This window comes from Toxorhynchites rutilus, chromosome 3 (genome assembly GCF_029784135.1).
Source record: "Toxorhynchites rutilus septentrionalis strain SRP chromosome 3, ASM2978413v1, whole genome shotgun sequence".
In the NCBI taxonomy this organism is placed as follows: Eukaryota; Metazoa; Arthropoda; class Insecta; order Diptera; family Culicidae; genus Toxorhynchites; species Toxorhynchites rutilus.
Genome location: NC_073746.1, coordinates 199302302 through 199323852, shown reverse-complemented (window position 1 = coordinate 199323852; position 21551 = coordinate 199302302). Strand labels below are relative to the sequence as shown.

General features: G+C 39.8%; 1 protein-coding gene across 3 annotated transcripts in view; it reads left to right on the top strand.

Moving 5' to 3' along the window:
- LOC129780177 (O-acyltransferase like protein-like) overlaps positions 1–21551 on the top strand; it is a 103182-nt gene that overhangs the window by 28577 nt on the left and 53054 nt on the right. For 2 of the 3 annotated variants that reach the window (XR_008743852.1, XM_055788170.1), the window contains exon 1: positions 13815–14349. The exons of the other annotated variant lie outside the window; for it this stretch is intronic. Coding sequence is in view for 1 of the 2 variants with exons in the window: in XM_055788170.1 (XP_055644145.1) it covers positions 14073–14349 (277 nt within the window). In the remaining variant the exon portion in view is untranslated. Of the gene's footprint in view, positions 1–13814; positions 14350–21551 lie in introns of those variants that run through there. 3 annotated transcript variants of the gene reach the window in all.

Sequence of the window (21551 nt, the reverse complement as noted above, 5' to 3'; positions counted from 1 at the left end):
AAGAAACCAGAACCCCTTCTGGTATTGATCTGAGAGAGAGGAGCCAGCTGAATGACAGATAGTTTGTTTTCTTCTTATTCTTTTTGCGCTTTCTCATCAAGAAAATTCAAATCGGACAATTTCAATCAAGCAAGTTGTTGTCATTCATCTATGAGAAAAGTGTTCAAACTTGACGTGAATCTTTGTTTGTGAGTACATTTGTGCGTTTTTATCCTCGATTTGGTTTTTGACGTAGGACTACGTCTAACAGGAATATATGGGGGGAAAACGAAAATTTGAACACTGATCATGTGGGATACAATGAAAGATGTACTAGGTCAGCCCACATCATGGCTTCCAGCAGCATCGGCCCACTCAAACAAGTTTCTTTTACTTCTGACTATTTCGATATAGTTGTCCTGAAGAATTATTTCGATGATTTCTAAAACAATATCCGAAATAATAAGCAAACAAATTTTTATGATTCCTTTGCCGGATGAGATCTTGCGTGAATTTATGGGTGTTTTCGGCTCATTTGTGACTTTTTCCGATCGTTCATTTAGTTTTCGCGAATTCATTCATGGTTCCCGGATTAAAAGTCAAGCTGGGCGTGAAGAAGGCATTTTCCAGCGGCGAGAGCCGTTTTCTTCGATTGAAAACAAAAGGTGTTTCGAATGTTTCGTTTTGCGGCGGTTGCTATCACTACGCTGTCAAAACATTACCGGTTCGGTTCGGATTACTGTAGCTGTTCAGCGAAAGGTGGTGCAGACACAAATTTGTGGATTATTAATTTGGAAACGATGTTTTTCACAGCATTTGAGATGAAGTTTTGCTCTTGGCACCAAACAATCAACATGCTAATGTTGAAGGTGAAGGTTTACTCGGATGTTTTATTGCTTCACTGCTTTGATAATGGTTTGCGCATTTAGTTTTAGTGTTTACATTACATCTGCACTGTATATAAATATGAAACAATGAATTACGTATTTTGAGCTTGTTTTTCTGAAGTGAAATAACTTGACCTAAATTCGAACAAATGAAAATAAACCAATATTTCTATTTTTGACAACCTTTGGCGTAGTCCTACGTCCCTCCGGTTATGACCCCGATATTACCCTTTACCCGACGCAATGTGCAGCGTATGTGGAATATATTATTTTATTATTATTAGTTTCTACCAGGTGCATTTTGAGGAAAGTTTTTTTTGTGTCCGATGAAAATAATAATAGGTTGACTAAAAAGGATGCAGTACCAACTGTTTGCATAGGCAGTGATCACGATTCGGAAGAAAATGAGAGTTATACTGCCAGTCTCTCGACGTCTTTTTCCTTTCTTGCTCATCGCTGGTGACAAATTCATATTCAAATTTCAAATTTGGCATTCAGGTCGCTTATCAAGGCAGTAGAAGCACTGAATGTCCAATCAAATTGACCGATAGTGTTCCGTTTTCAACGGAAGTAAGATTCATGTATTATAAATCCGCCTATTGAGAGCCACAAATGATGAAATTTATAAGTAGCCACAAACCCATTTTCTACAAAACCAGTGCACAGTCTGCGCACGATATTCAGTTTCACATTCTATTCGACCATGATACAAACGACAAAATTCCAAAATAATCCTACCGAAGCAGAAACGAACCACATAGAGAAAAAGCACTAAAACAATAACAACAGCAACATCAACGCACGTCACGTCATCCCCACTGCGCATCAGCCCATCAGTGGGCAATGAAGTACAGCAGCGTAACGAAGTGAAATCATTCCTTTCCAAACAGTCAGAGCGAACACGTCCTAACGTGAAAATGCAAGCGAAGAATACCAGAGAAATATAGAGAACTTTTAACCTAAAAATTGATAGTTTATTTCTAGTAAGTGTGTGACCATTGTTGTCTGCAGGTTTTCCTCAAACCGCCCGAACAGATAGTGAAGGTGAACCAATCAGTCTCGTCCACAAAACTAAAAGGTGTGATATAATTAGCTTCACCATATCAATCTTGATCAGCGATAACATGATCCATTCGCTATACAATCATAATTGAGTGGATTTCCAAGCTGGCACCTGCTTATACAGATTTTTGTGATTTCAATAGCTTGCTTTCAAAGCAATTTTTGAGCTATTGAAACTAGTTTTTGGATCAATAACTAACAAACATTAGACATTCTATCTTTCGAATGAAGCGGTTAACATACCATTTCTATCAACTAACAATGCTCGAAATCCTGTTTCTCTAATGTAACGCTCTCGTTCTTAAAGCTTTGAACTTACACCCCAGTATAGAAATGAAAGATGTAGTCCGACGTCAAAATCATTTTCACATAAAATTTCTTGCAATAAAATGTTATGTTAAAATTTTCTACATATTTCAATACTTCCCCTTGGTTCACCGTGACTGGTTCGCGCTGACATAAGGGCCATCACAACAAACGCGAGCTGGCTCCTCTCTCTCAGGTATTGATTATCCCTATTTGATTACCTGACGTGCAATTCTGGCGATTGTTTTGAAAAAAACCATGTCTCCGAACCGATTGAGTCAGCGCGCCAAAATGTTTGTTTTAATTCACAAACGAGGAAATGTAAACGAAGGCGCGCATTTCGTTAAGACATTCCATTATTCTGGTTGTTACAGGGACCACTGACAAATAAAACCACCCATCGACCTTCTGCGTACCCTATGAATCGTAGCCAATGCGTTAATAACATCATAGCCACTTCAATATACGAATTGCAGCGAATTGAATTTTTTAACACTTTTAACACTTTTTTACTCGCGCATAGGTATATTAGACCGAGAAATCAATAATTCGTTCATTTCTCATTCTTTCTAGCTTCGTTTTTCGTCGTTCGTCATCGTTTAGCGTATCGCATGTGTTGGTACGAAGGTAACGTCTGTCACTTTTTTTATCACTTTCGGTCTGTGAAACCGACGCGAGTATAGGAGTAACTTTCTGGACAAGTAACATTTTTCCTATTTTAGTATATTGTTCAATGAAATGTATAAATTAATGTTACTGGCGTGACATATTTATCGAATATAATGCATAAGATCATTACCGGACTATTGTTATTTGATTTAGTTCTTTTTGTCACTGAGTTGAACGGTTACATTTTCGGGGATTTTTTTTGTAATATATGAGCTGAACAATATCGACAAGGAAACAAGTCGAAGATCCTAGAAATGCGTTTATGTCAAAGAATACAAAGCATATTAGAAACATGCAAACTTTATATTCCATAACCTTTATCATCTGGTCACTATCTAGAAGGTTGTTATACTACATCGGCTGAACAGTCGCCGGATTTTTTTTTAAATGAAAACGATCGTTTTTTTGGATAAAGCTATATGTATCCTTCAACATAGTTTCCTTCGAGGGCGATATACTTGGTATAGCGAGTTCCTAACATTTCGATTCCCTTTCTGTAGTACGAAATGTCTAAGTCTTCGAAATATGTCTCAGTGCCATTATTCAGACTGCCTATTGGACTCAGGAGTATGATAATGGATCAACGTTTCATCCATTATCACAAAACGCCGAAAGAAGTCCACTCGATTACGTTTCAACCGGCTGTTGAATCATCAACGCGCCGCTGTCAGCAAACGCGGCACCTATCGCGCGTAAAGCTTTTTCGTGTCAAAAATGTCGTGCAAAATGTATCCCACTCGTTCTTGTCAACACATGAACGAAATGTCATGAAACTTCACAAATAAGCTAGTGACAGGGCGCCATCTGTTGAAAAATCCCATGTAATATATTGGGTTGGGGAAAAAGAAATGTCGTATATTGTTAATATATAGCAACACTTAAACATATCTTGTGTTGTACTTATCGCATCGGGTCATACTATACGGCTATTTAAAGACGACAATCTGTGCTACAAGTGTTGTGATTGTCCTTTTCAGTCTCAAGGTATAGCGCGTTAAAGATGGAGTCCACCAAGCAAGAAATTCGCCATATTTGACGTTTTTACTATCTGCGAGGTAAAACTGCAACGAAGGCGGCCGAAAAAAATCTTGTAGTTTATGGACTCGATACTGTAACGATTCGCACAGCACAGCGTGGGTTGGTCGATTTCGAGGTCGAGTGGCTGTCGAAGATACACCCCGTACTGGTAGGCCAATCGTTGTGGAAACCGATAAAATCGTTGAAATCATCCAAGAAGACCGGCATGTGAGCCCTCGTTCGATTGGCCAGGAACTGGGTATAGACCATAAAACCGTTTGGAACCATTTGCAGAAGATTGGATTCCAAAAAAAGCTGGATGTATGGGTGCCACACGAGTTGACGCAAAAAAATCTTTTAGACCGAATCAACGCCTGCGATGCACTGCTGAAACGGAACGAACTCGACCCATTTTTGAAGAAGATGGTGACTGGTGATGGAAAGTGGATCACGTACAACAACCTAAAGCGAAAAAAGTCGTGGTCGAAGCGCGGTGAGCCGGCCCAAACCATCGCCAAGCCCGGATTGATGGCCAGGAAGGATTTGCTGTGAGTTTTGTGGGATTGGAAGGGAATCATTCACTATGAGCTGCTCAACTATGGCCAGACCCTCAACTCGGTTCTCTACTGTGAGCAGCTTGGCCGTTTGAAGCAGGAGATTGTCCAGAAGCGGCCAGAAATGATCAATAGGAATGATGTTGTTTTCCACCAGGACAACGCTCGGCCTCACACATCTTTGATGACCCGCCAGAAGCTACGGGAGCTCGGATGGAATGTCCTATTGCACCCACCGTATAGTCGGGACCTGGTTCCAAGTGATTATCATCTCTTCCGGTTCATTCAAAACGCTCTTGGTGATACTAAGTTGGCCTCAAAAGAGGCTTGCGAAAACTGGCTGTCTGAGTTTTTTTGCAAATAAGGAGGGAGGGGAGTTTATAAGGGGAGGGATAATGAAGTCGCCTTCTAAATGGCAACAAGTTTGCGAACAAAACGGCGCATGTTTGACTTAAATTGGATAATTTTAAGTAAAGGGTGTGTCACATCAAATTGCATCACGGAAAAAACGCTGTAGAAATTTAATTTTTAGGAATTATATCTTCAACTTTCGCTTATAATCAGATAAGAGTGTATAGATCACGTCGGCTATGCTCAATGTCTATGTCAATTTTTCGTAAATTTGGAAACGTCGAACGAAAAAGAGCGTCGTGAATTAATCCTGTGCACAGATTTCGAGAATCCGGAGTTGTCACATCGGGACATCGGTAAGATGCTGGGAATCGTCCAATCTACGGTCAGCAGAGTACTAAAACGATACTTCGAGAACCTAACCATCGACCGGAAGGTGAAGAACGGCAAAAATGGATGCTCCGTCAGTGAAAAAGATCACAAGCGCGTAGTTAAGCAGTTTAGACGTGATCCGAGAAGTTCGGTCCGGGATGTCGCCAATAAACTGAATTTGTCAAGTTCATTCGTCCAGCGGACCAAGCAGCGGGAGGGCCTGCGTACATACAAGGTTCAGAAGGCTCCTAACCGCGACGAAAGGCAAAACATGGTGGGGAAGACGCGAGCCCGGAAGCTGTACACCGAAATGCTGACGAAGCCGCATTGCCTGGTAATGGACGACGAAACCTACGTCAAAGCGGACTTTCGTCAGCTGCCGGGCCTGTTGTTCTTCTCCGCAGAGGACAAATTCAGCGTTCCGGAGGATATTCGCAAGCAGAAACTATCCAAGTTTGCCAAAAAGTACATGGTGTGGCAAGCGATCTGCTCTTGCGGAAAGCGGAGCGCCCCCTTCGTGATGACCGGCACGGTAAACGGGCAGGTTTACCTTAAGGAGTGCCTACAGAAGCGCTTACTACCACTATTGAAGCAGCACGAGGGCCCGACCATCTTCTGGCCGGATCTCGCTTCGTGCTACTATTCAAAGGACGTGTTGGAGTGGTACGAAGCCAACGGGGTCACCTTCGTGCCAAAGGAAATGAACCCGCCCAACGCGCCGGAGCTTCGCCCAATAGAGAAATATTGGGCGATGATGAAGCAGGCCCTCCGGAAGAACCCAAAAGTTGTCAAATCGGAGGCGGACTTCAAGAGAAAATGGATTTCTGTTAAAAAAAAAAACTACAACCTGACGTTGTACAGAACCTTATGGACGGGGTAAAGAGGAAGGTGCGAGCATACGGGCTTGGGCTCGAAGTATGAATAAAAAGAAAATGCCAAAAGTTGTTTAATAGTTTTTATTTTACTGTCTAAAATTTTCAAAAGGATCGGTCTACTGGGCGAATTTCTACAGCGTTTTTTCCGTGATGCATTTTGATGTGACACACCCTTTATGTTAAATAAAGCTTCAAATTTCGACCAGAAATACGAAATTTCTTTTTCCCCAACCCTATATTTTTTTTCGAAGCAAGACTCGAAAACACGCTACAACTGCATGAAATTTAAAAAATATGTTTGTCTCGAGCATGCATTTATGGTATGTTCTGGTTCTTACACCAATGAAACCACAATCGATTCATACGTTTTTAGGTTAATTCATAGCACTTTATACTTTCATGAATTATATTCAGTTTTTTTTTTATCCAAAATATATATTTTTATTAAGGCGTCATATGGCGTCAACCTGACGGGGCCGGGAGTTCAATATTTCGACAATGTTTGCCTTATAACTATGTTAGTAATATGTAACCGATTACTCGCGGTTGGCTCGAGGTTAGTATTACAAGTGTTTTCGTAATTGTGATGTTGCTGTCTTCAATGATCTGTACCTGTGCCCGACACGGGATACTTCCTATTGGGATGCAGCTGACCATTAATCAGCAACGCCCCCCTAGTCTGTACCCCATATCTAGCGTGGTGCGTCTTCTCGAGGAATCCAGGATAGAATGGTCACTAGCCGGCGCAATCATCAGCTCGTGTAGAGTTGTCATGAGCGGTACAACCTTTGGCTTTTGTTGAATCATCAGTGGACTGCACAAACTTTGGCCCGTGTATCTGTAAAGAGTGTGTGTATGTATTGCCGCGACTAAGTAAAAGTTTATAGATCGGATAGGAGGGATATGAAACAGGGAAACAACGAAGGAAACATCATTAAACGTTGACATCGGCGTTTCTGAGGAACAGGTATAGATGAAGCAGAAAATCAAGATCACGGCTACCTAAGATATCCCGGACGGGGATATCCGATTGTCTGCCTTTTGCTCTCAGTGCTCTAGAGAGCTGAGAGCGAGCAGCATGGAACCGGATACACGACCAGACAATATGCTCGATGTCGTGGTAGCCATCGCCACAATCACAACGATTGTTTGCTGCGAGCCCAATGCGATAGAGGTGCGCGTTTAGGTTATAGTGATTGGACATAAGCCGAGATATCACGCGAATGAAATCACGACCAACATTCAATCCCTTAAACCAAGCTTTCGTCGAAACCTTAGGGATAATCGTGTGTAACCAACGACCGAACTAATCTTCACTCCACATGCGCTGCCAACTAACGAGTGTGTCCTGACGAGGAATGTGAAAAAATTTGTTATAAGCAATTTGCCTTTCAAAAAGTGTGCCTACTGAAGCGCCCACCTTAGCTAGCGAGTCCGCTTTCTCATTCCCCGGAATCGAGCAATGAGAGGGAACACATGCTAAGGTAATCTTAAATAATTTTTCGACCAAAACACTCAATAGATGTCTTATTCTTGTTAGGAAATAAGATGAGCGTTTATCAACTTTCATTGAGCGGATTGCCTCTATTGAGCTGAGACTGTCTGAAAAAATAAAATAATGGTCGATGGGCAATGTTTCAATGATCCCTAAAGCGTAGTATATCGCACCCAGTTCAGCGACATACACGGAACAAGGATCTTTGAGTTTGAAAGAGGCACTGGAATTTTCATTGAAGATGCTGAAGCCAGTGGACCCGTTTATGAATGAACCGTCAGTAAAGAACATTTTATTAGATCCAACTTTCCCATATTCTGCCGAAAATATCTCCGGAATATAATCGGAGCGTAGGTGATCTGGGATTCCATGGATTTTTTGTCGCATGGACAGATAAAAAATGACAGAGGAATTGCAGAAGTAAGGGAAGCAAACTTGGTTGGAGATGCCTGGTGAAGGGTGCACGTCGTGGGTAAGGTACTCATGGTATAAAGACATAAAACTTGACTGAGGAGTCAGTTGGAGTAGATTTTCGAAGTTATCAATCACCAATGGATTCATGATCTTGCAACGGATGAGAAATCTGTAGGATAATTCTGTGAACCGAAGAGTAAGCGGGGGTACTCCTGCCAAAACTTCGAGACTCGTCGTATGTGTCGAATGCAAACACCCCATGGCTATACGCAAGCAACGATATTGTATTCTCTCCAGCTTGAGAATATGAATCCTGGCAGCTGATCGGAAGCAAAAACTGCCATATTCTAACACTGATACTATCGTTGTTTTGTACAACTGAATGAGGTCTCCTGGATAGGCGCCCCACCATATTCCGGTTATTGTTTGGAGAAAATTGATTCTTTGCTGCCATTTCTGTTTCAAATACGCAATGTGTATTCCCCAGGTACATTTAGAGTCAAAATATACTCCAAGGTATTTGAAAAATTCAGTTGCTTACTTTCAATTCATGACAGGAATCTCGTTGTTTGTGTTGGAATATCAAAAATAATTCTGTTTTGAGGAGGCTGAATTAGAAGACTATTACAACTGAATGAAGACGAAAAAAACATATTTTCTGGAGTTTATTTATTCAATTATACTTTCTTTTTCAAATAAACAGAGAGGTTCAACTTTCGATCTGTGATACCGTGCGCGAGTATACGAGTTATGATTTTGCACGCGAGTACAGGAGGGTTAACTTTCTGTGAATTTCTGAGAACTTCAGTAAAGTACTATAAAATTCAGGGAAGTTTTGTATACCTCGCACTCAGACCACATTGGGGAACTCCAGACATTTTCAGGCATACTAGTAAGAATGATCTAAACTCACCAAAGGTGAAATGATTGATTTTCTTTCATGGATATAAAGGTACGAAAGATTTTTTTTATTTCTTATATTTTAGGTACTATATAAATATAAATATATCAGATTACTGATATGTAGAAACAAAATCGCGCAAAATTGCAACTCGTATTCTCACAGACCTTCCAACCCTCAATGCCATTGATCTATCGCAGCTACTAAGTGAACAATCATGAGCTTATAACTCAGGGCCCTCAACTGACCATCTTTGTGTGTTATTCTAGCTACTACGTCCTCTTACTCCTACTCCTAATTCTTACTCCTAAATGGCTAAAGTGTAATAGATAAAATTGTGTATCGATGAGATAGAAATACTTTTACTTTTGGCTACTGTGTAATTTACAACCTGAGAAAAAATGTGCACGATAAATTCGACTCTGTTACAGCTGAATGGCTAGATGAGCTTAATAATAAAAATAATGGAGTGCGGGTTTCGTCCGATGTTCGATTTTTCGAATAGTCATTTCCCAGAAAATGGAATATGTGAAAAGAATAATTCTTGAACATTGGGATTATTTAGCGTCAATAATCAAAATTACATCAATGAATTTCGTCAACAAAAACAATATTTTTTACGGCTTGATCGTTAATGGACTAACACGACATGATAAGTGTCGTCACAATCAAATTAAACAAAAATGAATTATTCGAAATTCAATTCCGAACACTGGTTTGTCACTTTTACTTCCATTTTTTGGAAGAATGTCGGAAGTGTGAATTGAAATCGTGATCTCAGCATGAGAGGTATGGATGCTACCACTACGTCAGATCGCCTCCACAGTTAAAGAATTTAACTGGCTTTTGATTTAGAGGTTTGAAAGGGTATACTCACACAAGTCATTTCCCTGAATTCACTTGTTCGTTCTCCGTTCTCTTCCCTATACATAAGCAAAACTTAGCTCCAGAAGAGATCAATTTACTACAGCAACTACACGAAATTCCCAAGAGAGCTCTTATGGCCATAGAATACTTAATATACATCACCTGGCTATAAAGTTATTACAACCCTCTGCAATGTTCCAGATAACGTGGCAACGTAGTAGAAAATGCTATATTTATTCATAATATATTTCCGTAGTTATAGATTTATTAGACTTCGGTTTATATCTAAAGGGTGTGTCACATCAAATTGCATCACGGAAAAAACGCTGTAGAAATTCGCCCAGTAGACCGATCCTTTTGAAAATTTTAGACAGTAAAATTAAAACTATTAAACAACTTTTGGCATTTTCATTTTATTCATATTTCGAGCCCAAGCCCATATGCTCGCACCTTCCTCGTTACCCCGTCCATAAGGTTCTGTACAGCGTCATGTTGTAGTTTTTTTTGAACAGAAATCAATTTTCTCTTGAAGTCCGCCTCCGATTTGACAACTTTTGGGTTCTTCCGGAGGGCCTGCTTCATAATCGCCCAATATTTCTCTATTGGGCGAAGCTCCGGCGCATTGGGCGGGTTCATTTCCTTTGGCACGAAGGTGACCCCGTTGGCTTCGTACCACTCCAACACGTCCTTTGAATAGTGGCACGAAGCGAGATCCGGCCAGAAGATGGTCGGGCCCTCGTGCTGCTTCAATAGTGGTAGTAAGCGCTTCTGTACGCACTCCTTAAGGTAAACCTGCCCGTTTACCGTGCCGGTTATCACGAAGGGGGCGCTCCGCTTTCCGCAAGAGCAGATCGCTTGCCACACCATGTACTTTTTGGCAAACTTGGATAGTTTCTGCTTGCGAATCTCCTCCGGAACGCTGAATTCGTCCTCTGCGGAGAAGAACAACAGGCCCGGCAGTTGACGAAAGTCCGCTTTGACGTAGGTTTCGTCGTTCATTACCAGGCAATGCGGCTTCGTCAGCATTTCGGTGTACAGCTTCCGGGCTCGCGTCTTCCCCACCATGTTTTGCCTTTCGTCGCGGTTAGGAGCCTTCTGAACCTTGTATGTACGCAGGCCCTCCCGCTGCTTGGTCCGCTGGACGAATGAACTTGACAAATTCAGCTTATTGGCGACATCCCGGACCGAATTTCTCGGATCACGTCTAAACTGCTTAACTACGCGCTTGTGATCTTTTTCACTGACGGAGCATCCATTTTTGCCATTCTTCACCTTCCGGTCGATGGTTAGGTTCTCGAAGTATCATTTTAGTACTCTGCTGACCGTGGATTGGACGATTCCCAGCATCTTACCGATGTCCCGATGTGACAACTCCGGATTCTCGAAATGAGTGCGCAGGATAAATTCACGACGCTCTTTTTCGTTCGACGACATTTATCCAAATTTACGAAAAATTGACAGTGAAGCATGGCCAATGTGATCTATACATTCTTATCTGATTATAAGCGAAAGCTGAAGATATAATTCCTAAAAATTAAATTTCTACAGCGTTTTTTCCGTGATGCAATTTGATGTGACACACCCTTTATGTAGGTCTATGTCATTCAGACTTGTGTTCAAAAATGCACTGACGAATTATGACTCCTTGTCGTCTTCTGCATAATGAAATAAATTGAAGAAAAGGTATTATTATGCTATTTTATGTACATTTTTGAAAATGAATATATAAAAAAATCGAATGGTGTCGAGTCACTCGTGTCCAAGTTAGAATGTGGTTCCGGATTCTACCTCATCCTACCCGTTTAAATGACTTGAGTTAATAGAATAAACTATTTGTCCAGGACCTCCACTTAATATATCAAAAGAGTAAAAATTACAGGTTTCTGTGTAATACTTTCCAAAGAAGACTGGCTCATTGACTTCAATTTAATATGTCGGTTATCTAAATCGGTTTAGTTGTTCAAAAGTTATGAATTCTCGAAAAACGTTATTTAAAAAAAATGTTTTTTTTTACTTTGAAAATCATAACTCAAAAACGGAAAAGAACACATCGCTGATTTTTGAATATGTTATGTAATAAATACTCAGCTTTAAAAAATATATTAATAAATATAGCGTCCTCGGTACCGAGATCATGTAAACTATAAAAAACAAATACAATCAATAATTATGCAAAAACAGCAGTAAATGATTCTTAAGTACTTCGTTGCACTTCTAACTGTTCATTCGTGTTGCTGGTAAGCTATCTAAACCAGGCCTTTTTGAGAAAATTCTCCTCAAACCATCAAAGTGCCGCCTGCAAAGTTACGGGTTCAAAATTAAATGACACGTTTCGTAAATCCTTCCAGTATGAAGAAATTCTATACAAGTTGTATTTCTTTTCATCAGAGAAGTTCTCCTGAAATAGTAAAACCTATGAGATTAGCTTCCACATTAATTTTTGGACTCGCAGCTATGAAAATGGGATTTTTATGGTTTGGGGAGAAATTTCTCAAAAAGGCCTGGTTTAGATAGCTTACCATCAACACGAATGAACGGTTAGAAGTGCAAAGAAGTACTTAAGAGTCATTTACTGCTGTTTTTGTATCAAAAACAATTTGATAATTGGGTAATTTGGCATCAACTCATAAAATCCGGAAGGCAACCATGGTTTAATGAATAGAGGCTTCCGATTCTGGACTGGTCAGCTTGTTTACCAAATCAAAACCCTATCAGGAACTTATGAGGAGTGATCGGACGAATAGTAGAGCAAGTAGTATGAGTCATTTGAAGAGCAAGTAGTATGTGTCATTTGAAGAGCATAAACGAGCAGTGTCCTCTGCGTAGAATGAGATACACACTACAACATGACGCAGGTTGATCTTAACCACTCCGAACGGGTTATTTGAACTGATTGAGACCTAAAGATGACCTACGAATTAGAAACATATCGTAATTCATGTTAAATTTACGTTAATTTTGTAAAGGAGTGAAAGTTTTTCCATCTGGTTCTATAGTTATGAAACACTGGAATTTTAGTTTTTTGAATGTTTCGCGTCTGAACACAACAATAAAGTTTAAATGGCCTGTTTTATAAATGAAGATTGTTATTGTATTCTACACTATATACTTCAATGCAATCGACTTCTTACATATCTCTGGAAACTCAGAAAAAATTAGTGGTTCTATAGTTGTGCAGTGTATGGATAAATGATTAAATCAAAGTAAAATTAACCTCATCCTAGCGGAGTACGCATAGACCCGCATTTCTTCCTTCTATTACAATTCAATGGCTCCTTTCACTTTCGTTTCTCTTCAAACCTCTATTCTATTACTATCATCTGCTACAAGAAATACTTTATTCTGTACTATAAATAAAAAAAAATAGTTTTTCCGTTGTTATACTGCGAACAACAAAGAACATATTGTGTACAGCTAGATTTTATTTATTTTTTTACTAGAATTTAATAATTCCATGCCACATATTTATATACGCAACATATATCGATATACGCGTTGCAAGTATACCTGACCATTTTCCACCATATTTGTGATTATTTGGAACAATGCTGCGCGTTCATCCAATGCAATTTTAAATTATTTTGTATTATTGCTTTGTACCAATTTATACCAAATGATCAATCTGGATTTTGTTTATTATTCTTCGTCATGGTGTATGTTGTGACATCATATCTCTCAAATCGCCAAAAGCGATCAACCAACAGTAAATATGTAACATTCAGCAATAAAATTACGTTTTACCACATGTAATAAATAGACAGACGACTCAGCTGTTTTATATTTTTGTCACTGTGAATGTACGAACCGATCTTGAGATATTGTATAATAACACTGCACCAAATTATCGCACACAATGAAACATGGCAAACAGAGGGAAAAGAAAGTTTCACTGTAAAATTTGAAAATTATTTAACTTACACTTTCATACAGCACGAACCACAATGGGGTGCTGTGCACCATGAAGCTGAAGCTTTTTCGTCAGTCTTTTTGTGAAATAGTTGTGTATGCTGTAACCAGGTAAGCAAACACGTGAAAATGCTGAGAATGATGTGTTGTGGACAACACTCATTCAGTTCGCTTTCGACTGTCTGCATGTTAAGTCATCCGGCTTTAACGGCCAATGCATGCGTTCACATGCGTTAAGCGAGACGTGCGAGTTATTAAAAAGTTGATCTTTAGCGTGTTTTTTTGAATGATGGTGGAATATCTTATAGATACCATGAAGTGATAATAGATAAAGCTCTACAACACTGGAAGAATAGTGAATCTCAAAAAATATATATAATTTCCTTCTGTGTTCTGTGAATAAAATCGTGCCTAGATATGAAGCTACTAAGTGTCTGCTTGCTGATATCATTCCTGCTTGGGAGTTATCATGCACAAGTTATCAATCCTGTTTCAATAGATACACAAAATAAAGGAAATGATGTGGTTTCATACGATAATTTAGTTGTGTTAGATGAGATACTGGATATATTCAACATACGAAACGTTGCTTCGAATTGGAGCAATATCTACAAAAGCATAACAGCCAACTGCTCTAATGATATGGCACAATATTTCAGAGGATTACAAAACTCAAAATTTTGGGCAATGAAAAGTAAGTAAAATTTTAGTTCCGAGAGAAGATGTACATATTACGTAATGTTTGTAAAACTACTGGCGTTCTTCATAAATTATGTAAACATACATCACTTCACGCATCCAAAAATCTCGTTTGCCTTGATCTTACCTAAATGACTATTATTATATGCTTTCATACCATGTTGTGATGTCGCCTGATACACCCATTCATCCAGTCATTCTTCATTGTTAGTTAATCTTTAATGTTCGACATTTTTGTATATTCAACATAAAAAGGCATACTTTCTCGCCAAAGTGGAATTTTCAAACACAAGCTGACAGAAATGGATATCTGCTAAACTATTGATAATTCAAGGGTTTTTCCAAATTATAACATAATTTGTGCTCGACGAAATGTTAATGTGGCAATATGTGTTACACAAGTAATCATATTTGAGAAATTCATGCAACCAAATATACTAATTGAAATTGAACAAATTCCATGAAACGTGAAAGTTCAACCACGTTTATTTCAACAGAGTGAACCCGGAATAGTTTCTGTTGACTTAAGTGAACAAACAAACATGCTCTTTGCGCAGTGGTGGACGGTGATTGAATCTTAAGAGTACTGAGACCGGTCATTTTTTTTATGAATTAATTATCTGATCATTACTTTGAATTTTTAAGAAAAATTGAAAAATATAAACTACAGACTACCGAACGGAAAAATACATATAAACTAAACTTGAGAAACTTTAGTTTGTTTTAGAAGAAGTCGATTTTTGTTATCATAGGTGTTCACCGTGACCACGTGTTTCGTAGCATATATTTGGCTAACATTCGAGGCATTCGATGTTGTTTCCAAACCACTTTAAATTATCAGTTTGCGTAAATGAAGGAATCGAAATGAATTCAAATATACACCCAAATATTTTTTTTTTGTTATTAAAATCATTTTATTCATTCTGAATTGTATTTTTGATGATTTTCTCGTTCGACAAATGCATCAAATAACATTCGTATGTCGTTGATTGGGCTGTTGTGAATGTTTCCCAATGATGCAAAACGGTTTCGTAACCATTATCATCATCAGCGTTCACTCTAAGGCCATTGTTTCCTCTGTTGTACGAAGAAGTCGTCTCCTTTCTACTCGGCCCATGGCCGCTGCTCTGAAGTGTGAATAACGAATGCGCCTCTCCGTCTCGTTTCGGTTGGATTTTTATCGAAAATAATTTTCACCTGGTGAGAATGAAGGATGATTCTCTCAGCAACTGATGCAATTCATGATTCTTTCGCATTTTCCATGTTCCATCTCCTTTTCGTTGCAACAATTAGATAAGTTTCTCGGGGTGGCTGGTTGGGTCTGTCCCAACCCCATGTAGAGTACCATATTGAAATTAGGACAATGTTCAGCTGACCCTAGTAAGAGGAGCAGATGTTGTTATGTACCACTATGGTAGACAGAGGCTCAAATATGATTCAGCTTCTGAGAAGAGGCCTTTTCAACGTACTGTTACTTGCGCCATTTTATACGAACAGAGTTGAAATTCCTACATATAAACACTTTGAGTGTCGAAATGATCTCTCTTTCCACGATTTTAATATAATACGCTTGGACCGCGATGACAGATACGGAGGGGTACTATTGGGGATCAATAAGTGTCACTCATTTTTTAGAATTGACCTTCCACCTATTGGAGGGATCGAAGCTGTTGCTTGTCATGCAAACATCAGAGGCAAAGACCTCTGTATAGTCAGCTTGTATTGGCCTCCGAGAGCTGCGGTTAGCCGCAAGCAACTTGTTGACATGTGCTCACTCCTTCCTGAGCCACGATTAATCTTGGGAGACTTCAACTCTCACGGAACTGCCTGGGGGGAACCGTACGACGATAATCGTTCATCGTTGATATATGACCTTTGTAACAGCTTCAATATGACCGTTTTGAACACTGGGGAAACAACACGTGTACCTAAACCTCCTGCTAACTCAAGTGCTCTTGACCTCTCGCTTTGCTCGAATTCACTATCGTTAGATTGCAAGTGGAATGTAATCCAGGATCCCAACGGTAGTGACCACTTGCCAATCAAAATTTCTATCACCAATGGGTTGAATTCTTCTGAATCAATAAACATGGCATACGACCTCACAAGACACATTGACTGGAAAAAATATGCGGACGCGATTGCTCTAGCCATCAATTCCAGAGATGGTTTGCCTCCATTGAAGATTTTCAAACGTATTTGGACCTTGAAAATCAATTTAAAAACTTGATCAACGGGGAAAAACGTGCTTATTGGCGAAATTTCGTGGGAGGTTTATCATGAGAAACGTCAATGAAAAAATTATGGAAAGTGGCTCGAAACATGAGAAATCGCTCTTCATCCAATGAAAGCGATGAATATTCACATCGATGGATTTTTAATTTTGCACGAAAGGTTTGTCCCGATTCCGCTCCAGTGCAAAGAATTATTCGAGATATACCACAAGATAGGTGCGATCTTGATTCCGAGTTTTCGATGGTAGAATTCTCTCTTGCTCTCCTTTCATGTAACAATTCTGCTCCGGGATCGGATAGAATTAAGTTCAACTTGCTGAAAAATCTCCCTGATGTGGCAAAACATCGCTTGTTGAACTTATTCAATCGGTTTCTGGAGCATAATATTGTTCCAGATGATTGGAGACAAGTACGAGTTATAGCTATTCAAAAACCCGGAAAACCCGCGTCCGACTTCAATTCGTACCGCCCAATAGCAATGCTGTCTTGTATACGGAAATTGTTGGAGAAAATTATCTTGTTTCGCCTTGATCGATGGGTTGAAACGAATGGCCTACTCTCACATACACAATATGGGTTCCGCAGGGGCAAGGGGACGAATGATTGTCTTGCGTTGCTTTCTTCAGAAATTCAAATGGCTTACGCCGAAAAAAAAAACAAATGGCTTCAGTATTCTTGGACATAAAGGGGGCCTTTGATTCTGTTTCAATAGAGGTTTTGTCAGACAAATTACAATCTCGGGGTCTGCCGCCTCTATTGAATAATATGTTATATAACTTGCTTTGTGAGAAACATTTGAACTTTTCTCACGGAGATTCGGCAGTAAGTCGGGTCTCGTACATGGGACTCCCCCAGGGCTCATGTTTAAGCCCCCTTTTGTACAACTTCTACGTAAGCGACATTGACAATTGCCTTACACAAAATTGCAGCCTAAGACAACTTGCAGATGATGGAGTGGTGTCTGTCGTAGGATCAAACGAATCCGACCTGCAAGAATCCTTACAAGATACTTTGAACAATTTTTCAACCTGGGCCATTGGGCTAGGGATCGAATTCTCCACGGAGAAAACAGAGATGGTGGTTTTTTCTAGGAAGCATAAACCAGCAAAACCAAAGCTTCAACTTTTGGGTAAACCGATCACTCATGCTATGTCATTCAAGTATCTTGGGGTCTGGTTCGACTCTAAATGTACTTGGGGGGCCCATATTAGGTATCTGAGTAAAAAATGTCAACAAAGAATAAACTTTCTCCGTACAATTACCGGCACCTGGTGGGGAGCCCATCCCGAAGATCTTATAATGTTGTATCGAACAACTATTCTCTCAGTGATGGAGTATGGCAGTTTCTGTTTTCAATCAGCTGCCAAAACACACCTCATTGAACTCGAGTGAATTCAGTATCTTTGTCTCCGTATCGCGTTGGGATGTATGCCCTCAACGCATACCATGAGTTTCGAGGTTTTGGCAGGCCTACTCCCACTAAAAGATCGCTTCATTTTATTATCTCTTCGGTTCTTCATCCGGTGTAAGGTCATGAACCCATTGGTGATCGGAAATTTTGAGCAGCTGATCGAGCTAAATTTTCACTCCGGATTCATGAGTTCATATCATGAATTCATCTCCATGCAGGTTGATCCTTCTTCGTATATTCCCAACCGTGTTTGTTTCCCTGACTACATCAATTCCTCTGTGCGTTTTGATCTGTCCATGAAGCAAGATATCCATGGATATTCAGATTACCAACGATCGAGGATCGCTCCAACGATCTTCGATGAAAAGTATGGGGGTATCAATTGTGATAATATGTACTTTACTGATGGGTCCACTATAAACGAGTCCACAGGATTTGGAGTGTTCAACGAATTTTTTAGCACCTCACACAGTCTTCAGAATCCTTGCTCAGTGTATATTGCTGAATTGGCAGCGATACACTGGGCGCTGGACAGCGTCGCCTCACGACCTGTTGAACACTATTACATTGTAACGGATAGTCTTAGCTCTGTCGGATAGCTTCAGTGAGGCCGGAAAAGCACTCGCCGTACTTCCTTGAGAGAATACGAGAAATTTTGAGTGCTTTATCCAGACGCTGTTATGGGTCCCTTCACATTGCTCAATTCTGGGTAATGAGAGGGCTGACTCATTAGCAAAGGTAGGTGCAATTGAAGGCGATATTTATCAGCGTCAAATCGCCTTCAATGAATTTTATTCTTTAGTCCGCAAAAATACCATAGTTAACTGGCAACGCAAATGGAACGAAGATGAATTGGGCCGGTGGCTCCACTCGATTATCCCTAAGGTTAGCCTCAAACCATGGTTCAAAAGTCTGGACTTGAGTCGGGACTTTATTCGCACCTTCTCCCGACTCATGTCCAATCACTGTTCGTTAGATGCGCTACTCTTTCGTATTAATCTTGCCGACAACAATCTTTGTGTTTGTGACCAAGGTTACCACGACATCGAGCACGTTGTTTGGTCGTGCGAGCTGTATCTTGTCGCCAGATCGAATTTAGTAGTCACCCTTCGGGCCCGAGGAAGGCAGCCCATGATGCCGGTGAGAGACGTGTTGGCTCGGTTAGACCTTGATTACATGTCCCAAATATATGTATTCCTTAAAGCTATCGATCTTCGTGTGTGATTGTCCTTATACCCTTAGTTTTTCCTTTTCCTTTTCCTTTGTGAGAGATCGGATCCCTTCTTAAGAATAAGATGAAATGTAAATACATATTAGATATAAGATAGGTTTAAGAACTGAGTGTGATGAGTGTGATTGAGAGTGTGATTGAGAGTGTGAGTGTGATCATTGTCAACATATCCTCATATCCCCTCCTTTTCCTGAAGAAAGTATGTCACCCTTCTAAACTCGAGTTGACCGCGAGTAATCGGTTTCCTTATTATTAACATTAGAATTAAGGAAAAATGTATATATACTAGTAACAATACAGTAAGGAGTTCGGCTCCTTTAAACCTATGTAACTGAGCCTGTAAAAATAAACGACGGTAATTGAAGCCGAAGACTTCAGCATGATATGTGTGACGAGATTCTTCGACTAGGATCGCAAGCGAGTTCGAGACTCTCATCAAAACGAATGTGATCAGCATCGATGCCGGACATCCACGGAATCCAAAAGTAGTGATCCTCCTGTGATCTATTTCTGCAATGTTTTTGAAATGTAATACGATAAAGATGATTTCAACACGTAGCTAGAGAGTGAATGCAATCCCTGACCAAGACTTTCGTCAAAATCCTCATCGATGATACAACGCTCTGGTCGGTCTAGAGGAGCAATTCAGACCGATGATGGAGAGGTCTAGTAGGAGTTCGCGATTCGACGGAAACAACCTTAGATTCATTGGCTTAGTTGCCTCCAACAAGATGACCCTATGACCTCAATTCTTCTTCATGGACCTCCTTTTTATCTTCCATCCTCAACTTTTCGTTCATCTAATATCACAAAACTAGGAGATCATCACTATAAACAGATACAAATCGATTTGCGATTAGAATTGCGGCAATGCGCGGTATTTTGTTAAATCGCTTAAGTGACCTCTAAACTCAAGAGGTTCACAATTTTGACGTGGGACTACGTCTAACCGGAATATATGGAGGGTAAAATGAAAACCTAAACACAGAACATGCAGGAAAAAATGAAAGATTTCGAATGCTTATAGCTCGAACATTTCGTACTGGATAGGAGAGATGTTTGCACACTTGATAGGGAATATTTCTACGCATCTATCGCAACTAACAAAATGTTGTTTTTCATTAGATACACAATTGAATAACTGTAAAATATTAGGCGTTATCTAAACGCCCTAACTGCATCGTTTTGATTGGCCCGATTTACGGTTTCCCTAACACAGCCATCAAAACCAAGCAGCCTTGGGGAAATCGGCATTGCAAATACATGAAAGTAGGGGGACTTTTGTTCTCATCGAAAAATGTTCCCTAACACAGACTTTAAAACCAAGCAGCGAAATCGGCATTGCAAACACACCTAGAGCCTAGAGGCGAGTGAACTGAAAAGTTTAAACCCTCTTAAAGCCAAAAAGAAGAAAAAGAACACACGAAAGTAGGGGGAGCTTTTGTTCCCACCGAAATGTGTTCCCTAATAGAGATTTCTAAACCAAGGTGCCTGGAGAAATCGGTATTTCAAATTCATGCAAGTCGGGGGTATTTTTGTTCCGACTGGAATGTGTTTCCCTAACACAGACTTCAAATCCATGAAGCGTGGGGAAATCGGCATTGCGAATTCATACAAATCGGGAGTATTTTTGTTCCGATTGAAATGTGTTTCCCTAACACAGACTTCAAAACCGAGGTTTCTGGGGAAATCGGCTCTGCAAATAAATGCAAACTGCGAGTACTTTTGTCCTCGTTTGCCTTTGTGCAGAGTGGAATATGTCTGTCCTAACATGATCTTCTAAACTTAGGAACCTGGGAAAATCGTGCAGCCACTAGAAGCGAATGAACTTCCCAGTTTCAAGTAAATTCGAGATTCGAGAAGTATGTACACTTTTGGGATGTAAACTTCAGAGGGAAATGTAAAATAAAATAATCGTTTGATAATTTTTTTTTGTCTTTATTGGAAAGATTTTCAGCCTTAGGCTGGTTCATCAAACGTTTGATAATTCTTCCGTACATATATTTTGTTCTAGTCATCATACCAAACGTAAAAGGTCCGTCATTAAATTTACTTGTAACGAAGAACAATCAATCACAATAAATGAATTGACTTTACACGGCATTTGTTCATTTTTTTCACTCACAGAGCAAATATATTGAACTCAATTGAATTTGGAAACTGTTTCATTCAATCAAGAATTTAATCAATACAAACGAATGATTGCTAAGCTAAGGTAGTTCCACGTGAACCTTGCGGTTATATCATAGATATAACCCACTCATTTTTTTGGTGCCCCATCATTTCCAACTACTGCTCCAGGTGTGAAAACTGAGGCTGGA